At 45.9% G+C, this 21231-nt stretch overlaps 1 protein-coding gene across 1 annotated transcript in view; it reads right to left on the bottom strand.

Annotated features, from left to right (window-relative positions):
- LOC311125654 (coiled-coil and C2 domain-containing protein 1B-like) overlaps nt 1–21231 on the bottom strand; it is a 41066-nt gene that overhangs the window by 11292 nt on the left and 8543 nt on the right. Inside the window, exons 6-14 of the mRNA XM_084199688.1 lie at nt 17699–17839; nt 17043–17358; nt 16643–16773; nt 12648–12726; nt 11781–12007; nt 11253–11325; nt 9084–9202; nt 8764–8893; nt 3899–4071 (exon numbers count right to left, since the gene is read on the bottom strand). Of these exons, the coding sequence (XP_084055814.1) occupies nt 3899–4071; nt 8764–8893; nt 9084–9202; nt 11253–11325; nt 11781–12007; nt 12648–12726; nt 16643–16773; nt 17043–17358; nt 17699–17839 (1389 nt within the window). The remainder of the gene's footprint in view (nt 1–3898; nt 4072–8763; nt 8894–9083; nt 9203–11252; nt 11326–11780; nt 12008–12647; nt 12727–16642; nt 16774–17042; nt 17359–17698; nt 17840–21231) is intronic.

The raw sequence follows: 21231 nt of genomic DNA, 5'->3' as shown, positions 1-21231 counted from the left end.
AATAAAAAATGTAAGTTTACACACTCCCAGGAATGTCATACATGATGGATCATTAGCTTATACACTAACTTTCACACATCTAGATGGCCGGGCGGGGTGGGTGTGGAGCCAGAGACAGCAAGGGTTCAAACTGTAGAACCCAGTTCCTACATTTGAATATAAAAATGGATTTTATCAAACAAAACTACACTACATTTTATCTCTGGGACCCTTAGGATGACAAATCAGAGCAAGATTACTGAATGTAAGTACATTATTTACCTTCAGAGGTGAATGTATCAAACCAGTTGCCGTGATAAGTTTTTTGTTGTTCTGCACTCTCCTCAAACAATAGCATGGTATATTTTCACTGTAATAGCTACTGTAAATTGGACAGTGCAGTTAGATTAACAAGAATTTAAGCTTTCTGCCCATATAAGACATGTCTATGTCCTGGAAAGTTTGCTGTTACTGACAACAGTCATGCTAATCACATTAGCGCACGTTAGCTCAACCGTCCCGTATACGGGACACCGATCCCGTAGAGGTTAAATCATTGCTTAAAACAAAACAGTGTTAGGCCTAGTTATGTTCTCTCTCATCTAGGCTGCAAGATTATTTAAAAAAATTGGTAGGGCCATGTTTCTCTTGTCCATAAAAATACTCAGTTACATTAGCTTACCTTTTAAAACTACACAGAACAATAAAACGCAACGTGTAACGTGTTGGTCCAATGTTTCATGAGCTGAAATAAAAGATCACAGAAATGTTCCATACGCACAAAATGCTTATTTCCCTCAAATTTTGTGCAGAAATTTGTTTCCATCCCTGTTAGTGAGCATTTCTCCTTTGCCAAGATAATCCATCCACCTGACAGCTGTGGCTTATCAATAAAATGATTAAACTGTATGATCATTACACAGGTGCACCTTGTGCTGGGGACAATAAAAGGCTACTCTAAAAATGTGCAGTTATGCCACAGATGTCTCAAGTTTTGAGGGAGCGTGTAATTGGCATGCTGACTGCAGGAATGTCAACCAGAGCTGTTGCCAGATATTTAATGTTAATTTCTCTACCATAAGCCGCCTCAAACGTTGTTTTAGAGAATTTGGCAGTATATCCAACCGGCCTCACAACCGCAGACGACGTGTAACCACGACAGCCCAGGACCTCCATATCCGGCTTCTTCACCTGCGGGATTGTCTGAGAGGGGAGAGAGGGGGGGGGGGGGGTGCGGAGGAGTATTTCTGTCTGTAATAAAGCCCTTTTGTGGGGAAAAACAAATTCTTATTGGCTGGGCCTGGCTCCCTAGTGGGTGGGCCTATGCCCTCCCAGGCCCACCCATGGCTGCTCCCCTACCCAGTCATGTGAAATCCATAGATTAGGGCCTAATGTATTTATTTAAATTGACTGATTTCCTTATATGAACTGTAACTCAGTCAAATCTTTCAAATGGTTTATATTTTTGTTCAGTATAATATTATAGCCGTATCAAGTGTATGCTATTGTTATTTCATCTTCATCGTATGGGTAAGCGACATTCCAAACAATAAGCCAGACAACAGAGTGTCCGCTGTAAAAGGCCCATGATCCTCCCACATGTTAAAACAATAAGCCAGACAACAGAGTGTCCGCTGTAAAAGGCCCATGATCCTCCCACATGTTAAAACAATAAGCCAGACAACAGAGTGTCCGCTGTAAAAAGGCCCATGATCCTCCCACATGTTAAAACAATAAGCCAGACAACAGAGTGTCCGCTGTAAAAGGCCCATGATCCTCCCACACGTTAAAACAATAAGCCAGACAACAGAGTGTCCGCTGTAAAAGGCCCATGATCCTCCCACATGTTAAAACAATAAGCCAGACAACAGAGTGTCCGCTGTAAAAAGGCCCATGATCCTCCCACATGTTAAAACAATAAGCCAGACAACAGAGTGTCCGCTGTAAAAAGGCCCACGATCCTCCCACATGTTAAAACAATAAGCCAGACAACAGAGTGTCCGCTGGAAAAGGCCCATGATCCTCCCACATGTTAAAACAATAAGCCAGACAACAGAGTGTCCGCTGTAAAAAGCCCATGATCCTCCCACATGTTAAAACAATAAGCCAGACAACAGAGTGTCCGCTGTAAAAGGCCCATGATCCTCCCACATGTTAAAACAATAAGCCAGACAACAGAGTGTCCGCTGTAAAGAGGCCCATGATCCTCCCACATGTTAAAACAATAAGCCAGACAACAGAGTGTCCGCTGGAAAAAGGCCCATGATCCTCCCACACGTTAAAACAATAAGCCAGACAACAGAGTGTCCGCTGTAAAAGGCCCATGATCCTCCCACATGTTAAAACAATAAGCCAGACAACAGAGTGTCCGCTGTAAAAAGGCCCATGATCCTCCCACATGTTAAAACAATAAGCCAGACAACAGAGTGTCCGCTGGAAAAGGCCCATGATCCTCCCACATGTTAAAACAATAAGCCAGACAACAGAGTGTCCGCTGTAAAAGGCCCATGATCCTCCCACATGTTAAAACAATAAGCCAGACAACAGAGTGTCCGCTGTAAAAAGGCCCATGATCCTCCCACATGTTAAAACAATAAGCCAGACAACAGAGTGTCCGCTGTAAAAAGGCCCATGATCATCCCACATGTTAAAACAATAAGCCAGACAACAGAGTGTCCGCTGTAAAAAGGCCCATGATCCTCCCACATGTTAAAACAATAAGCCAGACAACAGAGTGTCCGCTGTAAAAGGCCCATGATCCTCCCACACGTTAAAACAATAAGCCAGACAACAGAGTGTCCGCTGTAAAAGGCCCATGATCCTCCCACATGTTAAAACAATAAGCCAGACAACAGAGTGTCCGCTGTAAAGAGGCCCATGATCCTCCCACATGTTAAAACAATAAGCCAGACAACAGAGTGTCCGCTGTAAAAGGCCCATGATCCTCCCACATGTTAAAACAATAAGCCAGACAGTGTCCGCTGTAAAAAGGCCCATGATCCTCCCACACGTTAAAACAATAAGCCAGACAACAGAGTGTCCGCTGTAAAAAGGCCCATGATCCTCCCACATGTTAAAACAATAAGCCAGACAACAGAGTGTCCGCTGTAAAGAGGCCCATGATCCTCCCACATGTTAAAACAATAAGCCAGACAACAGAGTGTCCGCTGTAAAAGGCCCATGATCCTCCCACATGTTAAAACAATAAGCCAGACAGTGTCCGCTGTAAAAGGCCCATGATCCTCCCACATGTTAAAACAATAAGCCAGACAACAGAGTGTCCGCTGTAAAAAGGCCCATGATCCTCCCACATTGGAGAGGAGAGAGAACACACGTTAGGCCCCATCCGACTTTTAGCTCTGCTTTGGTGATCTCCACTCGGTCTACAATCTACCTTGTTCTCTCGCATTACGTTCAATAGTCGACCAATCATATGTATTGAACATTTAGGCTACGGCCAATAGGGAATAGGCCATTTGGCCCGTCGCCCTGCTGTGTGCTCACTGCATGGCGCTGCCAGACTGATGTTCTCGCCATCAACGTTGACTTGTCAAATCATAGTCAATAGACGATGCAATCGTTATAAAATCGCCCAAACCTACTTCCTACACTACAGGCAAAGACAGTAAGAAGATATGCAAAAACTGCTTCTCCAATAGAAATCCTCGATCACACTTCTAGGCGAAGTTATGGCGACGTTGGCTTGCTAAGCTCATGCGCAGAAACACATAAAAATCGGGTCTAACGGTCACATAGCGCCGAACTGCGCATGTGCAGGCCGTCAAATGAAAAGGCACTGTTTCAATATAAAGTTGTTTTTGACAAAAAAATGTAAAACGTGTCAGTTTGTAACTTTCACGAGGTTGGAGTAATGACAGGGTCAGTCTAGGTTGTGCCTTTAGAATTCGAGAAAATTCACCTTGCTGATGTCGACGTGTTTGCCCGCCTTGACGGCCTCTATGAGTGGATCCAGTCCCTTGGCGGTACGGAGCAGGGTTCTGGCTGTGTCCATGTCATTCTTCTGTTTGGCCTGCAGCGCTGCCTTCATGTACAGCTGCCTGCGCCCCTCCACAAAGTCCAACTGCTGCAACGCTACAGGGAGGAGAGGAACAACATTTTATTCAAATGACATCCTATTTCCTATATAGAACACTACTTTCAACCACAGTAGGACACAATAATAATATGCCATTTAGCAGACGCTTTTATCCAAAGCGACTTACAGTCATGCGTGCATACATTTTTGTGTATGGGTGGTCCCGGGGATCGAACCCACTACCCTGGCGTTACAAGCGCCGTGCTCTGGGGTAGAGGGTATAATGTGTGATTTGCTCAGACTTTCATGACTGTTTATGACAGTTGTCCTGTTCGAGTAGTAACAGTAACTGGGTTGTCATCTCTGTCTTCTCTTGACTGGCTGTTCTCTCGGAGTTAACAGGACTCTTGGCTGTACTCTCGGAGTTAACAGGACTCTTGGCTGTTCTCTCGGAGTTAACAGGACTCTTGGCTGTACTCTCGGAGTTAACAGGACTCTTGGCTGTTCTCTCGGAGTTAACAGGACTCTTGGCTGTTCTCTCGGAGTTAACAGGACTCTTGGCTGTTCTCTCGGAGTTAACAGGACTCTTGGCTGTTCTCTCGGAGTTAACAGGACTCTTGGCTGTTCTCTCGGAGTTAACAGGACTCTTGGCTGTTCTCTCTGAGTTAACAGGACTCTTGGCTGTTCTCTCTGAGTTAACAGGACTCTTGGCTGTTCTCTCGGAGTTAACAGGACTCTTGGCTGTTCTCTCGGAGTTAATCAGTCCGCATGCTAGTCTGGTTGTTTTTCCCAATAGTATTTGTCACGTTTCGTAAAACAGCAAGTGTAGACTAACAGTGAAATGCTTTTCCAATAACACAGAGAGGAAAAATGAGAAATAGAAAAACACGAATACATTTTTACATTTTAGTCATTTAGCAGACGCTCTTATCCAGAGTGACTTACAGTTAGTGAGTGCATACATTTTCATACTGGCCCCCTGTGGGAAACGAACCCACAACCCTGGCGTTGCAAGCGCATTGCTCTACCAACTGAGCTACAGGGGACTAAAAATAAATACACGCCGAGTAACATGGGAACCAGCTGGGGCGGCCACCAAATGTAGTCAGCCGGTGACTGTCAAGCAAATAACTGTCGGTCTCACAGTAATTGACCGTTAATTAACATAAACACATTTAGCATCTCCTGGCTTCCACATGAGCTCTGTGTTACGATGATTTGTGATACAACATTCATTAAAAAATGTGTGCACAACTCATAAGATGTATGCGAGGGAGACGGGACAAGGACACACCATGTGTTATTGGTGTCACGAGTGAGTAACAGAAGGTGAGAGTGGCCAAGATAGATTGGGGGCCACTGGTGCTAATCTTAGGATGGGTTGCGTGATGGAATAGCCTGGCTAGGGTGTCACAGGATACCAAGGAGGTGGATGATGGAATGGCCTGTCTAGGGTGCCACAGGATCCCAAGGAGGTGGATGATGGAATAGCCTGGCTAGGGTGCCACAGGATCCCAAGGAGGTGGATGATGGAATAGCCTGGCTAGGGTGCCACAGGATCCCAAGGAGGTGGATGATGGAATAGCCTGGCTAGGGTGCCACAGGATCCCAAGGAGGTGGATGATGGAATAGCCTGGCTAGGGTGTCACAGGATACCAAGGAGGTGGATGATGGAATAGCCTGGCTAGGGTGTCACAGGATACCAAGGAGGTGGATGATGGAATAGCCTGGCTAGGGTGTCACAGGATACCAAGGAGGTGGATGATATGGTGGTGGATGAGTGACTATCAATAAATGGTTAGAAGCAACTGGGTGGGATAAAAGTAGATTGGAAGGTGCATTTCTATAAGCTGAGAGATGTTGTATGGAAGTCATTCAGATGGCAGGAGGCTATGTCCATACCCCCCCCCCCCCCCATCATTGAATCTAATATTGTGACCATTAAATGATGACTGAAACCAATCTCCATCTGAGTAACGTATTCTCTTGCATTCTGAACTTCTCAATACCAGAAACTCATCATATAAAACACAAACACTGCTTTGTTGTTTAGGCTGTACACACTCCATCAGTCTCTCATTCAATTTGACAAGCACTTGATAATGCCTTGAATTTCACGCCGGTATCGCCATTTTAAAAAATCCATGCCTTTATGGCCAGTGGCACTTGTGCCCTTCTCCCTGAGTATTGCGCGCTCCGAATCACCTCTCACTCACATTTTAGTAATTTAGCAGACGCTCTTATCCGGAGCGACTTACAGTTAAGTGAGTGCATACATTTTTCATACTGGCGCCCCCCCGTGGCTCTCCATCAATTGATCTGGTCTTTCTCACAGGCTACCAGTGAAGACAGACACATCCAATTCCGAAGTGCATATTGAAGATATTGGAAGAACTGTCCACATGTACTTTTCGTCAGCCAACAAGATGAGTCGGCCTAACGAACAGCAAAATCACTAGCCTATGTCAATCTACTATCCCCCATAGTACAAAAGTCGACCTATTCTATTCTGTGAGAGAAATAAATATTCCAAACATAGTCTGGGACAGTTGTGGGATGCGATAGATCCCAAATTAATACAACCACTAGCATAAAAAAACTTTTTGATCGCAATGAGGCTGACGCAACAGATCAGAACGTTTAGCTTAAAATGTTGATAAACTATCAGGCTATTTCTTCACATTATAAGCTCAGTGATGTGCACACGGCAGTAGGCTATAAGCGGGAATGTTTAATTAGCAGGAAAAACACCATTATCAAAAAAGTGACCGCAAATGCAATTATGCATTAATGCTTTTATTATAAAAGGTGAATTTTTATGGTGAAAATTATCTTCCCCAAACTTGACTCACGCGCTGCTTATGTATGCCAGTTAGGCTCTAAACCCCTTGTAAAGCGGATTAATGTACTTCATTTTAAACATATAGGCCGATGAGCTAGGCTACATGAGGTGTGCGACTATGATTAGAAAAACTCGCAAAAAATAAGGTATTGTTTCTTAAGCTGGGCATCATTCACAAGTGATAATATATAATTCACTAGTGATAGGCTAATACTGACACCCATCAGACTATTCTTGATTTAATCTTGTCTTTACCAAATAATGTATGTGTGAAATTTGTTTTGATTTAGAATGGACCGTTATCATGCACCTGTATCAAAACAGGGGCAGCGGAAAAAAATATGTCATCTATGCACTTAAATAGCGAATGGAGGATGCTTTTCCTGTGGTTCATTTTCATGCCAGCCAGGTAGGCTACACTCCTGTTGTAAATATAAGCAATGTGCTTAATATTAGGAAGATTGAGAAATAAATATAGTAGGCCTAGCCTATAGAAAGCTGATGGGATCCTCCTCTTTTTAATAGAGGCCATCACTCTGTTTTCTCACGCAATTGCGTAGCCTATAGAAATGTTGCTCAACATGAGCTCATGGGCTCTCATTAAGTGTTTGAGTAGATTTTTGATAACATTTGCATTGATGTCAGAGTGATTAGAGGGACAATAGAGTGCTGAGTACCAGGCAGTTAGCAAGTTGGGTAGGATACTAATGACCATCAGCAGCATCAGCGCTTGGAGAAGCCTAATTACCGTGACTAAACGGTCACGTGGAATTTGACTGCCTTCATGACTCGTGACCGCCGGTGGGGCGGTAATACGGTCACTGCAACAGCCCTAGTACCAGCTATATACACATGGGGTAGTTTGGTACATGGAGCCAGGGAAGGTCCAGAGTGGTGTGGGTTGGGGTAGGCTGGTACATGGAGCCAGGGAAGGTCCAGAGTGGTGTGGGTTGGGGTAGCCTGGTACATGGAGCCAGGGAAGGTCCAGAGTGGTGTGGGTTGGGGTAGGCTGGTACATGGAGCCAGGGAAGGTCCAGAGTGGTGTGGGTTGGGGTAGGCTGGTACATGGAGCCAGGGAAGGTCCAGAGTGGTGTGGGTTGGGGTAGGCTGGTACATGGAGCCAGGGAAGGTCCAGAGTGGTGTGGGTTGGGGTAGGCTGGTACATGGAGCCAGGGAAGGTCCAGAGTGGTGTGGGTTGGGGTAGGCTGGTACATGGAGCCAGGGAAGGTCCAGTGGTGTGGGTTGGGGTAGCCTGGTACATGGAGCCAGGGAAGATCCAGAGTGGTGTGGGTTGGGGTAGGCTGGTACATGGAGCCAGGGAAGATCCAGAGTGGTGTGGGTTGGGGTAGTTTGGTACATGGAGCCAGGGAAGGTCCAGAGTGGTGTGGGTTGGGGTAGTTTGGTACATGGAGCCAGGGAAGGTCCAGAGTGGTGTGGGTTGGGGTAGCCTGGTACATGGAGCCAGGGAAGATCCAGAACCAGTAACCAGTACAGAGTGGATGTGCAGGGGCACAACATTTACATTTTAGTCATTTAGCAGACGCTCTTATCCAGAGCGACTTACAGGAGCAATTAGGGTTAAGTGCCTTGCTTAAGGGCACATCGACAGATTTTTCACCTAGTCGGCTCGGGGATTAGAACCAGCGACCTTTCGGTTACTGGCACAACGCTCTTACCCACTAAGCTACCTGCCGCTACCTGCCCCCCCACAAGGTAGATATGTACATATAGGTAGGGGTAAAGTGACTAGACAACAGGATAGATAATAAACAGTCACAGCAGTGTACGTGATGAGTCAAAAGAGTTGGTGCAAAAAGGGTCAATGCAGATAGTCCGGGTAACTATTGGTTAACTATGTAACTAACAATTACGGGGCCAGAGATGGGGCTAGGGGCTAGGGACTGACCTGTAGAGGACAGGCCCTCTCTCTGGTGGGTCCTGTCTGCGGAGGGAGAGGCGCTCCTCTTGGGCCTCTGGGTCGTGGGAGGAACAGCCAACGTGGGCTTCTTTGGCTTCTCAGGGACAGGAGGCTTGCTCTGTCAACAGGAGCAGTCAATCAACACACTAACCCCGAGTCTCAAACGACACCCTTTTCCCCTATACTGTAGTGCACTACTTTTGACCACAGCCACACAGGGTAGCCACACAGAGGCCTGGGTAACTAGTAGTGCACTAGAGGGGAATAGGGTGTCATTTCTAGTGCACTATATTGAAGGAATAGTCTACCTCCTCATTCTCTCCTGTCGCTGTGGTTTCCTCAGATGCCAGCTTATTGGCTGCCTCCAGCACGGCAGCGAATCCCTGCTCAGGTCCCGCCCCTTCCTGGCCAGGGATTGGATGAAACCCTGTTGGATGCAGATGATAAGTCATTGTGATTGGATCACACACACAACTACAATAGTCTGCTATTACATACACTAGTCTATCTCCTGTTTCTGTAGTGAGACAGCTTGATGTACAGTACACCCCCTGGACAGGACACTAGTCTATCTCCTGTTTCTGTAGTGAGACAGCTTGATGTACCAGTACACCCCCTGGACAGGACACTAGTCTATCTCCTGGTTCTGTAGTGAGACAGCTTGATGTACCAGTACACCCCCTGGACAAGACACTAGTCTATCTCCTGGTTCTGTAGTGAGACAGCTTGATGTACATTACACCCCCTGGACAGGACACTAGTCTATTTCCTGTTTCTATAGTGAGACAGCTTGATGTACAGTACACCCCCTGGACAGGACACTAGTCTATCTCCTGTTTCTGTAGTGAGACAGCTTGATGTACAGTACACCCCCTGGACAGGACACTAGTCTATCTCCTGTTTCTGTAGTGAGACAGCTTGATGTACCAGTACACCCCCTGGACAGGACGCTAGTCTATCTCCTGTTTCTGTAGTGAGACAGCTTGATGTACCAGTACACCCCCTGGACAGGACACTAGTCTGTCTCCTGTTTCTGTAGTGAGACAGCTTGATGTACCAGTACACCCCCTGGACAGGACACTAGTCTATCTCCTGTTTCTGTAGTGAGACAGCTTGATGTACAGTACACCCCCTGGACAGGACACTAGTCTATCTCCTGTTTCTGTAGTGAGGTAGTTTGATATACAGGACACCCCCTGGACAGGACACTAGTCTATCTCCTGTTTATGTAGTGAGGTAGTTTGATATACAGGACACCCCCTGGACAGGACACTAGTCTATCTCCTGTTTATGTAGTGAGGTAGTTTGATATACAGGACACCCCCTGGACAGGACACTAGTCTATCTCCTGTTTCTGTAGTGAGACAGCTTGATGTACAGTACACCCCCTGGACAGGACACTAGTCTATCTCCTGTTTCTGTATTGAGACAGCTTGATGTACAGTACACCCCCTGGACAGGACACTAGTCTATCTCCTGTTTCTGTAGTGAGACAGCTTGATGTACAGTACACCCCCTGGACAGGACACTAGTCTATCTCCTGTTTCTGTATTGAGACAGCTTGATGTACAGTACACCCCCTGGACAGGACACTAGTCTATCTCCTGTTTCTGTAGTGAGACAGCTTGATGTACAGTACACCCCCTGGACAGGACACTAGTCTGTCTCCTGTTTCTATAGTGAGACAGCTTGATGTACAGTACACCCCCTGGACAGGACACTAGTCTATCTCCTGTTTCTGTAGTGAGACAGCTTGATGTACAGGACACCCCCTGGACAGGACACTAGTCTATCTCCTGTTTCTGTAGTGAGACAGCTTGATGTACAGTACACCCCCTGGACAGGACACTAGTCTGTCTCCTGTTTCTGTAGTGAGACAGCTTGATGTACCAGTACACCCCCTGGACAGGACACTAGTCTGTCTCCTGTTTCTGTAGTGAGACAGCTTGATGTACCAGTACACCCCCTGGACAGGACACTAGTCTATCTCCTGTTTCTGTAGTGAGACAGCTTGATGTACCAGTACACCCCCTGGACAGGACACTAGTCTGTCTCCTGTTTCTGTAGTGAGACAGCTTGATGTACCAGTACACCCCCTGGACAGGACACTAGTCTGTCTCCTGTTTCTGTAGTGAGACAGCTTGATGTACCAGTACACCCCCTGGACAGGACACTAGTCTGTCTCCTGTTTCTGTAGTGAGACAGCTTGATGTACCAGTACACCTCCTGGACAGGACACTAGTCTGTCTCCTGTTTCTGTAGTGAGACAGCTTGATGTACAGTACACCCCCTGGACAGGACACTAGTCTATCTCCTGTTTCTGTAGTGAGACAGCTTGATGTACAGTACACCCCCTGGACAGGACACTAGTCTGTCTCCTGTTTCTGTAGTGAGACAGCTTGATGTACAGGACACTAGGCTACTTCTACAACAGTACTATACTGAATACATGTGACCATATTAAATAGTTGACTCACCTGGAGGGACAGGCAGCTCGTCATAGTTGACAGCACGTCCTGCTTTGTGGGCGCGGATGGCACTCTGGTATTGCTGTGGGAACAGGTCAAGGGTCATATCATAGTCATCTAATAACCAGAGGTCAAAGGTGATAGGGTTTTAGGCCTGGATTGCAAGCCAATGAGTCCCACTGTAACGTTTTGGATGTTTGTAATAAGCTCACAGTTGCCGTCACAAACTCCAAACAGTTGTCACTGACTAGTTGGATATTCATTTCCCACTGAGCAGACCATTTTGTGTTCTTACAGCATTCATATACATGCATTTTGATCAGGCTTTTTTGGGGGGACATTTGTCAATACAACTGTTGTCGCCCTGGTTATCCTGAAAAGAAAATGGTAAAACACTTCATTATGAGGAGGGCTGGACATGCAGATAAATGAAAAGTCTCGACGCTTTGTGACAAACATATTTGTAAAGAAGCACAATACAGATATAATGTTATTGATTGTTCTACATGGTTACGGTTAGGGCTTGGGAGGCGTTACCTTGGCGATGCGCTCGTGCATGCGGGCCTTGCGGTCGTCCCCGCTGGCTTTGGCCTGGGCGCAGGCCTCCTGATACCGGTTTCTCCGCTGCTCCAGGGCCTCCAGCACGTCTTTAGGCTGGGCAGGGGCAGCGGAGGGGGCTGGAGGTGTGGAGGCAGGGGGATTGGGGCTCGAGGTCTGTCCAGGACCAGTCTCTTTTTCTGGGCCAGACAAGGCCGAGATGACCCCTAAAGACAGAGCAACGGATGATAAATGTTGACTTCAAATAGTAAAAAAAACAAAAAACAAAGGAAAGAAATCAAACAACACCACCTTCTTAGAGACTGACAACTTTGACTCCACTTTGTCCAAAATGGCTCTATTTTTTATTTTACCTTTATTTAACTAGGCAAGTCAGTTAAGAACAAATTCTTATTTACAATGACGGCCTACACCCTACATAGTACACTACTTCTGATAAGCACTACATAGGGACTAGGGTGCCATTCTCTGGTCTAAAGTAGTGCACTATATAGGGACTAGGGTGCCATTCTCTGGTCTAAAGTAGTGCACTATATAGGGAATAGGGTGATATTCTCTGGTCTAAAGTAGTGCACTATATAGGGACTAGGGTGCCATTCTCTGGTCTAAAGTAGTGCACTATATAGGGAATAGGGTGCCATTCTCTGGTCTAAAGTAGTGTACTATATAGGGAATAGGGTGCCATTCTCTGGTCTAAAGTAGTGCACTACATAGGGAATAGGGTGCCATTCTCTGGTCTAAAGTAGTGTACTATATAGGGAATAGGGTGCCATTCTCTGGTCTAAAGTATTGCACTATATAGGGAATAGGGTGCCATTTCAGATCAGTCCTGTGGTCAATCCTTACCCGAGGATAGTGAGGGTGGCAGGCAACTCAGGTCCACCTCCAGGCCCTTATCCAACGCTTCGATCACCGCGTCGAACCTCTGCAACCAAAAACACAGACAACAAGATATCACAATGGCAGCCTTTGTTGACTTCCTACATGTTTTGCATAACTCATAACCCCAGGGACGTCAGTAAGGAACAGGACAGAGAGAGAGAGAAAGCAAAATACAGCTGCCCTAGTTAACATTTACATTTTTACATTTACGTCATTTAGCAGACGCTCTTATCCAGAGCGACTTACAAATTGGTGCATTCACCCTATAGCCAGTGGGATAACCACTTTACAATTGTTTTTTTGTTTTTTTCTGGGGGGGGGGGTAGAAGGATTACTTTATCCTATCCCAGGTATTCCTTAAAGACACACAGAACACCTCTCTCCTCCAGCTACCTTAGTTAACACACAGAGAACACCTCTCTCCTCCAGCTGCCTTAGTTAACCCAGAGAACACCTCTCTCCTCCAGCTGCCCTAGTTAACCCAGAGAACACCTCTCTCCTCCAGCTGCCTTAGTTACCCAGAGAACACCTCTCTCCTCCAGCTACCTTAGTTAACCCAGAGAACACCTCTCTCCTCCAGCTGCCTTAGTTAACACACACAGAACACCTCTCTCCTCCAGCTGCCTTAGTTAACCCAGAGAACACCTCTCTCCTCCAGCTACCTTAGTTAACCCAGAGAACACCTCTCTCCTCCAGCTGCCCTAGTTAACCCAGAGAACACCTCTCTCCTCCAGCTACCTTAGTTAACCCAGAGAACACCTCTCTCCTCCAGCTGCCCTAGTTAACCCAGAGAACACCTCTCTCCTCCAGCTACCTTAGTTAACACATAGAGAACACCTCTCTCCTCCAGCTGCCTTAGTTAACCCAGAGAACACCTCTCTCCTCCAGCTGCCTTAGTTAACACACAGAGAACACCTCTCTCCTCCAGCTTCCTTAGTTAACACACAGAACACCTCTCTCCTCCAGCTACCTTAGTTAACACACAGAACACCTCTCTCCTCCAGCTGCCTTAGTTACCCAGAGAACACCTCTCTCCTCCAGCTACCTTAGTTAACACACAGAGAACACCTCTCTCCTCCAGCTACCTTAGTTAACACACAGAGAACACCTCTCTCCTCCAGCTGCCTTAGTTAACACACAGAGAACACCCCTCTCCTCCAGCTGCCCTAGTTAACACACAGAGAACACCTCTCTCCTCCAGCTACCTTAGTTAACACACAGAGAACACCTCTCTCCTCCAGCTGCCTTAGTTAACACACAGAGAACACCTCTCTCCTCCAGCTGCCCTAGTTAACACACAGAGAACACCTCTCTCCTCCAGCTGCCCTAGTTAACACACAGAGAACACCTCTCTCCTCCAGCTACCTTAACCCAGAGAACACCTCTCTCCTCCAGCTGCCTTAGTTAACACACAGAGAACACCTCTCTCCTCCAGCTGCCCTAGTTAACACACAGAGAACACCTCTCTCCTCCAGCTACCTTAGTTAACACACAGAGAACACCTCTCTCCTCCAGCTGCCTTAGTTACCCAGAGAACACCTCTCTCCTCCAGCTGCCTTAGTTAACACACAGAGAACACCTCTCTCCTCCAGCTGCCCTAGTTAACACACAGAGAACACCTCTCTCCTCCAGCTACCTTAGTTAACACACAGAACACCTCTCTCCTCCAGCTACCTTAGTTAACACACAGAGAACACCTCTCTCCTCCAGCTGCCTTAGTTAACACACAGAGAACACCTCTCTCCTCCAGCTTCCTTAGTTACCCAGAGAACACCTCTCTCCTCCAGCTGCCTTAGTTACCCAGAGAACACCTCTCTCCTCCAGCTACCTTAGTTAACACACAGAGAACACCTCTCTCCTCCAGCTACCTTAGTTAACACACAGAGAACACCTCTCTCCTCCAGCTGCCTTAGTTAACACACAGAGAACACCTCTCTCCTCCAGCTGCCTTAGTTACCCAGAGAACACCTCTCTCCTCCAGCTGCCTTAGTTACCCAGAGAACACCTCTCTCCTCCAGCTACCTTAGTTAACACACAGAGAACACCTCTCTCCTCCAGCTGCCTTAGTTAACACACAGAGAACACCTCTCTCCTCCAGCTGCCTTAGTTAACACACAGAGAACACCTCTCTCCTCCAGCTGCCTTAGTTACCCAGAGAACACCTCTCTCCTCCAGCTGCCTTAGTTACCCAGAGAACACCTCTCTCCTCCAGCTACCTTAGTTAACACACAGAGAACACCTCTCTCCTCCAGCTACCTTAGTTAACACACAGAGAACACCTCTCTCCTCCAGCTGCCTTAGTTAACACACAGAGAACACCTCTCTCCTCCAGCTGCCTTAGTTAACACACAGAGAACACCTCTCTCCTCCAGCTGCCTTAGTTACCCAGAGAACACCTCTCTCCTCCAGCTGCCTTAGTTACCCAGAGAACACCTCTCTCCTCCAGCTACCTTAGTTAACACACAGAGAACACCTCTCTCCTCCAGCTACCTTAGTTAACACACAGAGAACACCTCTCTCCTCCAGCTGCCTTAGTTAACCCAGAGAACACCTCTCTCCTCCAGCTACCTTAGTTAACCCAGAGAACACCTCTCTCCTCCAGCTGCCCTAGTTAACCCAGAGAACACCTCTCTCCTCCAGCTGCCTTAGTTAACACACAGAGAACACCTCTCTCCTCCAGCTGCCTTAGTTAACCCAGAGAACACCTCTCTCCTCCAGCTGCCTTAGTTAACACACAGAGAACACCTCTCTCCTCCAGCTACCTTAACCCAGAGAACACCTCTCTCCTCCAGCTGCCTTAGTTAACACACAGAGAACACCTCTCTCCTCCAGCTGCCTTAGTTAACACACAGAGAACACCTCTCTCCTCCAGCTGCCTTAGTTAACACACAGAGAACACCTCTCTCCTCCAGCTACCTTAGTTAACCCAGAGAACACCTCTCTCCTCCAGCTACCTTAGTTAACCCAGAGAACACCTCTCTCCTCCAGCTGCCCTAGTTAACACACAGAGAACACCTCTCTCCTCCAGCTGCCTTAGTTACCCAGAGAACACCTCTCTCCTCCAGCTACCTTAGTTAACACACAGAGAACACCTCTCTCCTCCAGCTACCTTAGTTAACCCAGAGAACACCTCTCTCCTCCAGCTACCTTAGTTAACCCAGAGAACACCTCTCTCCTCCAGCTACCTTAGTTAACACACAGAGAACACCTCTCTCCTCCAGCTACCTTAACACAGAGAACACCTCTCTCCTCCAGCTGCCTTAGTTAACACACAGAGAACACCTCTCTCCTCCAGCTACCTTAACCCAGAGAACACCTCTCTCCTCCAGCTGCCTTAGTTAACACACAGAGAACACCTCTCTCCTCCAGCTGCCTTAGTTAACCCAGAGAACACCTCTCTCCTCCAGCTGCCTTAGTTAACACACAGAGAACACCTCTCTCCTCCAGCTGCCTTAGTTACCCAGAGAACACCTCTCTCCTCCAGCTACCTTAGTTAACACACAGAGAACACCTCTCTCCTCCAGCTACCTTAGTTAACCCAGAGAACACCTCTCTCCTCCAGCTACCTTAGTTAACCCAGAGAACACCTCTCTCCTCCAGCTACCTTAGTTAACCCAGAGAACACCTCTCTCCTCCAGCTACCTTAGTTAACCCAGAGAACACCTCTCTCCTCCAGCTACCTTAGTTAACCCAGAGAACACCTCTCTCCTCCATCTACTACAGTAGGCAACAAGGCTGCTGTTAATACTCTCCATGCATCACTTTGTAAGATAACTGCTAAGTTGTAAATAGTGGATAGACCAAAAAAACGTTTATCAGGCTCATCTCCAAAAGATAATAAATTAATCCACTTGCTTATTCCTGTCAGTGCCTAAGCTATATGCCTATCCTTTACATTCTAACAGAAAAAAAAAAAAGGTGATACTTTTTTTATCACCAACACATTAAAAAAAGGTGACCTTGCTGGTCCTGAAGTAGAGCTTGACTTGTTCCATGTCTCCTTGCTGCTTGGCTTTCAGAGCTGCCACCTTATACTCTCTCTGTCTGCCTAACAGCATCGCCTTGGTGGCGTCGCCTACTGTGGGCTCATCTGATGAGAACAAAACACACACAAACAAAAGAAAGACAGCATTCATAACACATCCAGGAGTGTAGTGTACTTCGTGTTGACTTTCAGATTTAAAAATTAATTTGGTTGGAGGCAGGTGATTCTTGTTTACTGTGTCATTTATCTAAAATCGGTGGTAAATTGCATGTGTCTACATGGTAAAAAAATAACTGTTGATTGATTGAAATTCTTGACTGACTTGTGAGTCACAACGGTAACATAATAATTTATTGATTGACTTCCTGTGTGACCTGTGCTGGCCGGCCCAGTCTCCTCCTCAGTGCTGCTGACAGTGGCCAGGGTGGCGGTAGATGACAGCTCATCCTCACTGCTGGGTGATACTGCCTCAGGGGAGACGGGTAACAACTCAGCAGGAGCAGCAGCCTCTGGCTCCCCCTGCTGTTCTGGAGGTGTCGGTTCAGGTTCAGGAACAGAGGGTCGAGGGGGAGGAGCACGTCGTGGGGGCGGGGCGGTGGAGGTGGGGGCTCCACCGGCTACAGGTGGGGGGATATCAGCCTCATCCACCTTCCTCCCCTTCTTCAATGAGACCAGCATGGACTCCAGGGTCTGTGGAGAAACACACAAGGATAACGAGACGGGACGGAGGTTTTAGGACTTTAGCTCAGAGGTAGTCAACCCTCCTGCTAGGACCATTAGCAAATTGTCTCAGAGTAGGAGACTGTGCCAATCTTGGATCAGGTCCTTCCCGACCATATCTTATTAATTATGATAAAAAAAATATTTAAAAAAGGGCAAACTGATTCTAGATCAGTGCTTACTGTGAGAAGCGTTGTGAATACAGGCTCTGGAGCGCAACAAGGAGTACAGGCCTTTTTGCTCCAGCTCTACACAAACACAGCAGACATAAAGAGAGTTTGTAGTGATCTACAAAAAAGGGCATCACTACCTGGAGCCCTCGGTTGTATCTCCGTGCTTTAGAGGACTCCCCTGAGGCCTTGGCGTGGGCTTCAGCTGTCCGGTACATGGTCAGTCTCTCCTCTAAGGTGTTCTGCAGACTGCCTGGTACTGCGGGAGGAGCCCTGCTGACCTGATGAGAACAACAACAACCAAGTTTGATAATACAGCGTTCATGTGTACTGTGAAGTATTGTATATACAGGTTTCTGATAATACACACCTTACAGTGCCTTCAGGAAGCATTCATACCCCTGAATCAACACGTTACAGTGCATTCAGGAAGCATTCATACCCCCGAATCAACACGTTACAGTGCATTCAGGAAGCATTCATACCCCCGAATCAACACGTTACAGTGCATTCAGGAAGCATTCATACCCCCGAATCAACACGTTACAGTGCATTCAGGAAGCATTCATACTCCTGAATCAACACGTTACAGTGCATTCAGGAAGCATTCATACCCCTGAATCAACACGTTACAGTGCCTTCAGGAAGCATTCATACCCCTGAATCAACACGTTACAGTGCATTCAGGAAGCATTCATACCCCTGAATCAACACGTTACAGTGCATTCAGGAAGCATTCATACCCCCTGAATCAACACGTTACAGTGCATTCAGGAAGCATTCATACCCCCTGAATCAACACGTTACAGTGCATTCAGGAAGCATTCATACCCCTGAATCAACACGTTACAGTGCCTTCAGGAAGTATTCATACCCCTGAATCAACACGTTACAGTGCCTTCAGGAAGTATTCATACCCCTGAATCAACACGTTACAGTGCATTCAGGAAGTATTCATACCCCTGAATCAACACGTTACAGTGCATTCAGGAAGCATTCATACCCCTGAATCAACACGTTACAGTGCCTTCAGGAAGCATTCATACTCCTGAATCAACACGTTACAGTGCATTCAGGAAGCATTCATACCCCTGAATCAACACGTTACAGTGCATTCAGGAAGCATTCATACCCCTGAATCAACACGTTACAGTGCCTTCAGGAAGTATTCATACCCCTTGACTTATTGCACGTTGTGTTACAGACTGATTTCAAAATTGATTACATTTATTTTTAATCTCACCCATCTATACAAAATATGCCATAATGAGTGAAAACATGGTTTCTTTCCTCTACGGCAACTGAGTTTAGGAAGGACGCCTGTATCTTTGTATTGACTGGGTGTATTGATACACCATCCAAAGTGTAATTAATAACGTCACCATGCTCAAAGGGATATTCAATGTCTGCTTTTTTTTGTTTTACCCATCTACCAATAGGTGTCCTTATTTGCGAGGCATTGGAAAACCTCCCTGGTCTTTGTGGTTGAATCTGTATTTGAAATTCACTGCTCGACTGAGGGACCTTACAGATAATTGTATGTGCGGCGTACAGAGATGAGGTAGTCATTCAAAAATCATGTTACACACTACTATTGCCCATGAAACTTATTATGTGACTTGTTAAGCACATTTTTATTCCTGAACTCATTTAGTCTTGCCATAACAAATGGGTTGAATACTTATTAACTCAAGACATTTCAGTTTTTCATTAAATTTGTAAAATAAACAAAAAACATAATTCCACTTTGACATTATGGGGTAGTGTGTGTAGGCCAGTGACATTTAATCAATTTTAAATTCAGGCTGTAACACAACAAAATGTTTAAAAAGTCAAGGGGTGTGAATACTTTCTGAAGGCACTGTATGTGACCTTCTGAGTTGGAAATAGAAATGGGAAGCCCAGGGTACAAGACTGATTCTGATTTGATAATGTATGTGATATCAATAGAGAGGTATACTTTCTGGGTGATTTAAATATTGACTGGCTTTCATCAGGCTGCCCACTCAAGAGAAACCTTCAAACTGTAACTAGTGCCTGTAACCTGGTTCAGGTTATCAATCAACCTACCAGGGTAGTTACAAACAGTACAGGAAATTGACTGTGTCCATAAGGTGTAGATAGTAAGTATAGACCGAAAGTAGAGGCCTGGGCATTGTTGTTCACTAATTTACTCCAAGTAGGGAAAGGATGGCGGGGTTGAAAAGTAATAAAGGGGAGTATATATATAAAAAACATGGGGGATTGGAAGTGATGCAGACAATTACATTGATAGAAGTTACAATCTGCAATATTAAGCTGATCTACCCCCAAAACAAAAAAAAGAGACAAAAAATTACAGTACAGGAATGAAATCCTCAACATGTATTGATCACATCTTTACTAATGCTGCAGAAATGTGTTTGAAAGCAGTATCCAAATCCATCAGATGTAGTGATCACAATATAGTAGCCATATCTAGGAAAACCAAAGTTCCAAAGGCTGGGCCTAATATAGTGTATAAGGAGGTCATACAAGAAGTTCTGTAGTGATTCCTATGTTGTTGATGTGAAGAATATTTGTTGGTCTGCATGTGTGTAATGACGAGCAACCAGACGCTGCACTTGACACATTTATGAAATCGCTTATCCCAGTTACTAATAAGCATGCACCCATTAAGAAAATGACTGTAAAAACTGTTAAATCCCAGTGGATTGATGAGGAATTAAAAAATGGTATGGTTGAGAGGGATGAGACAAAAGAGATGGCAAATAAGTCTGGCTGCACAACCGATTGGCAAACGTGCTGCAAATTGAGAAATCATGTGACTAAACCGAATAAAAAAGAAGAAACTACACCATGAAACAAAGATAAATAACAAAGAATTATAATAAAAAGCTTTGGAGCTTTCTGAAAGACATAAGTAAGTGTGGAAGAGGTGAAAAAAAGTATTGTTGTCTATCAACAATGACAGGCCACCGGGGTCTGACAACTTGGATGGAAAATTACTGAGGATAATAGTGGACGATATTGCCACTCCTATTTGCCATATCTTCAATTTAAGCCTACTAGAAAGTGTGTGCCCTCAGGCCTGGAGGGAAGCAAAAGTCATTCCGCTACCTAAGAATAGTAAAGCCCCCTTTACTGGCTCAAATAGCCGACCAATTAGCCTGTTACCAACCCTTAGTAAACTATTGGGAAAAATTGTGTTTGACCAGATACAATGCTATTTCACAGTAAACAAATAGACAACAGACTTTCAGCATGCTTATAGGGAAGGACATTCAAGAAGCACAGCACTTACACAAATGACTGATGATTGGCTGAGAGAAATGGATGATAAAAAGATTGTGGAAGCTGTTTTGTTAGACTTCAGTGCGGCTTTTGACATTATCAATCATAGTCTGCTGCTGGAAAAACGTATGTGTTATGGCTTTACTCCACCTGCTAGAATGTGGATAAAGAGTTACCTGTCTAACAGAACACAGAGGGTGTTCTTTAATGGAAGCCCCTCAAACATAATCCAGGTAGAATCAGGAATTCCCCAGGGCAGCTGTCTAGGCCCCTTACTTTTTTCAATCTTTACTAACGACATGCCACTGGCTTTGAGTAAAGCCAGTGTGTCTATGTATGCGGATGACTCAACAGTATACACGTCAGCTACTACAGCAACTGAAATAACTGCAACACTTAA

The sequence above is a fragment of the Coregonus lavaretus genome, assembly GCF_964263955.1.
Source record: "Coregonus lavaretus genome assembly, contig: HAP1_SCAFFOLD_1912, whole genome shotgun sequence".
Taxonomy (NCBI): domain Eukaryota; kingdom Metazoa; phylum Chordata; class Actinopteri; order Salmoniformes; family Salmonidae; genus Coregonus; species Coregonus lavaretus.
This window is presented reverse-complemented; position numbering and strand designations above follow the sequence as displayed.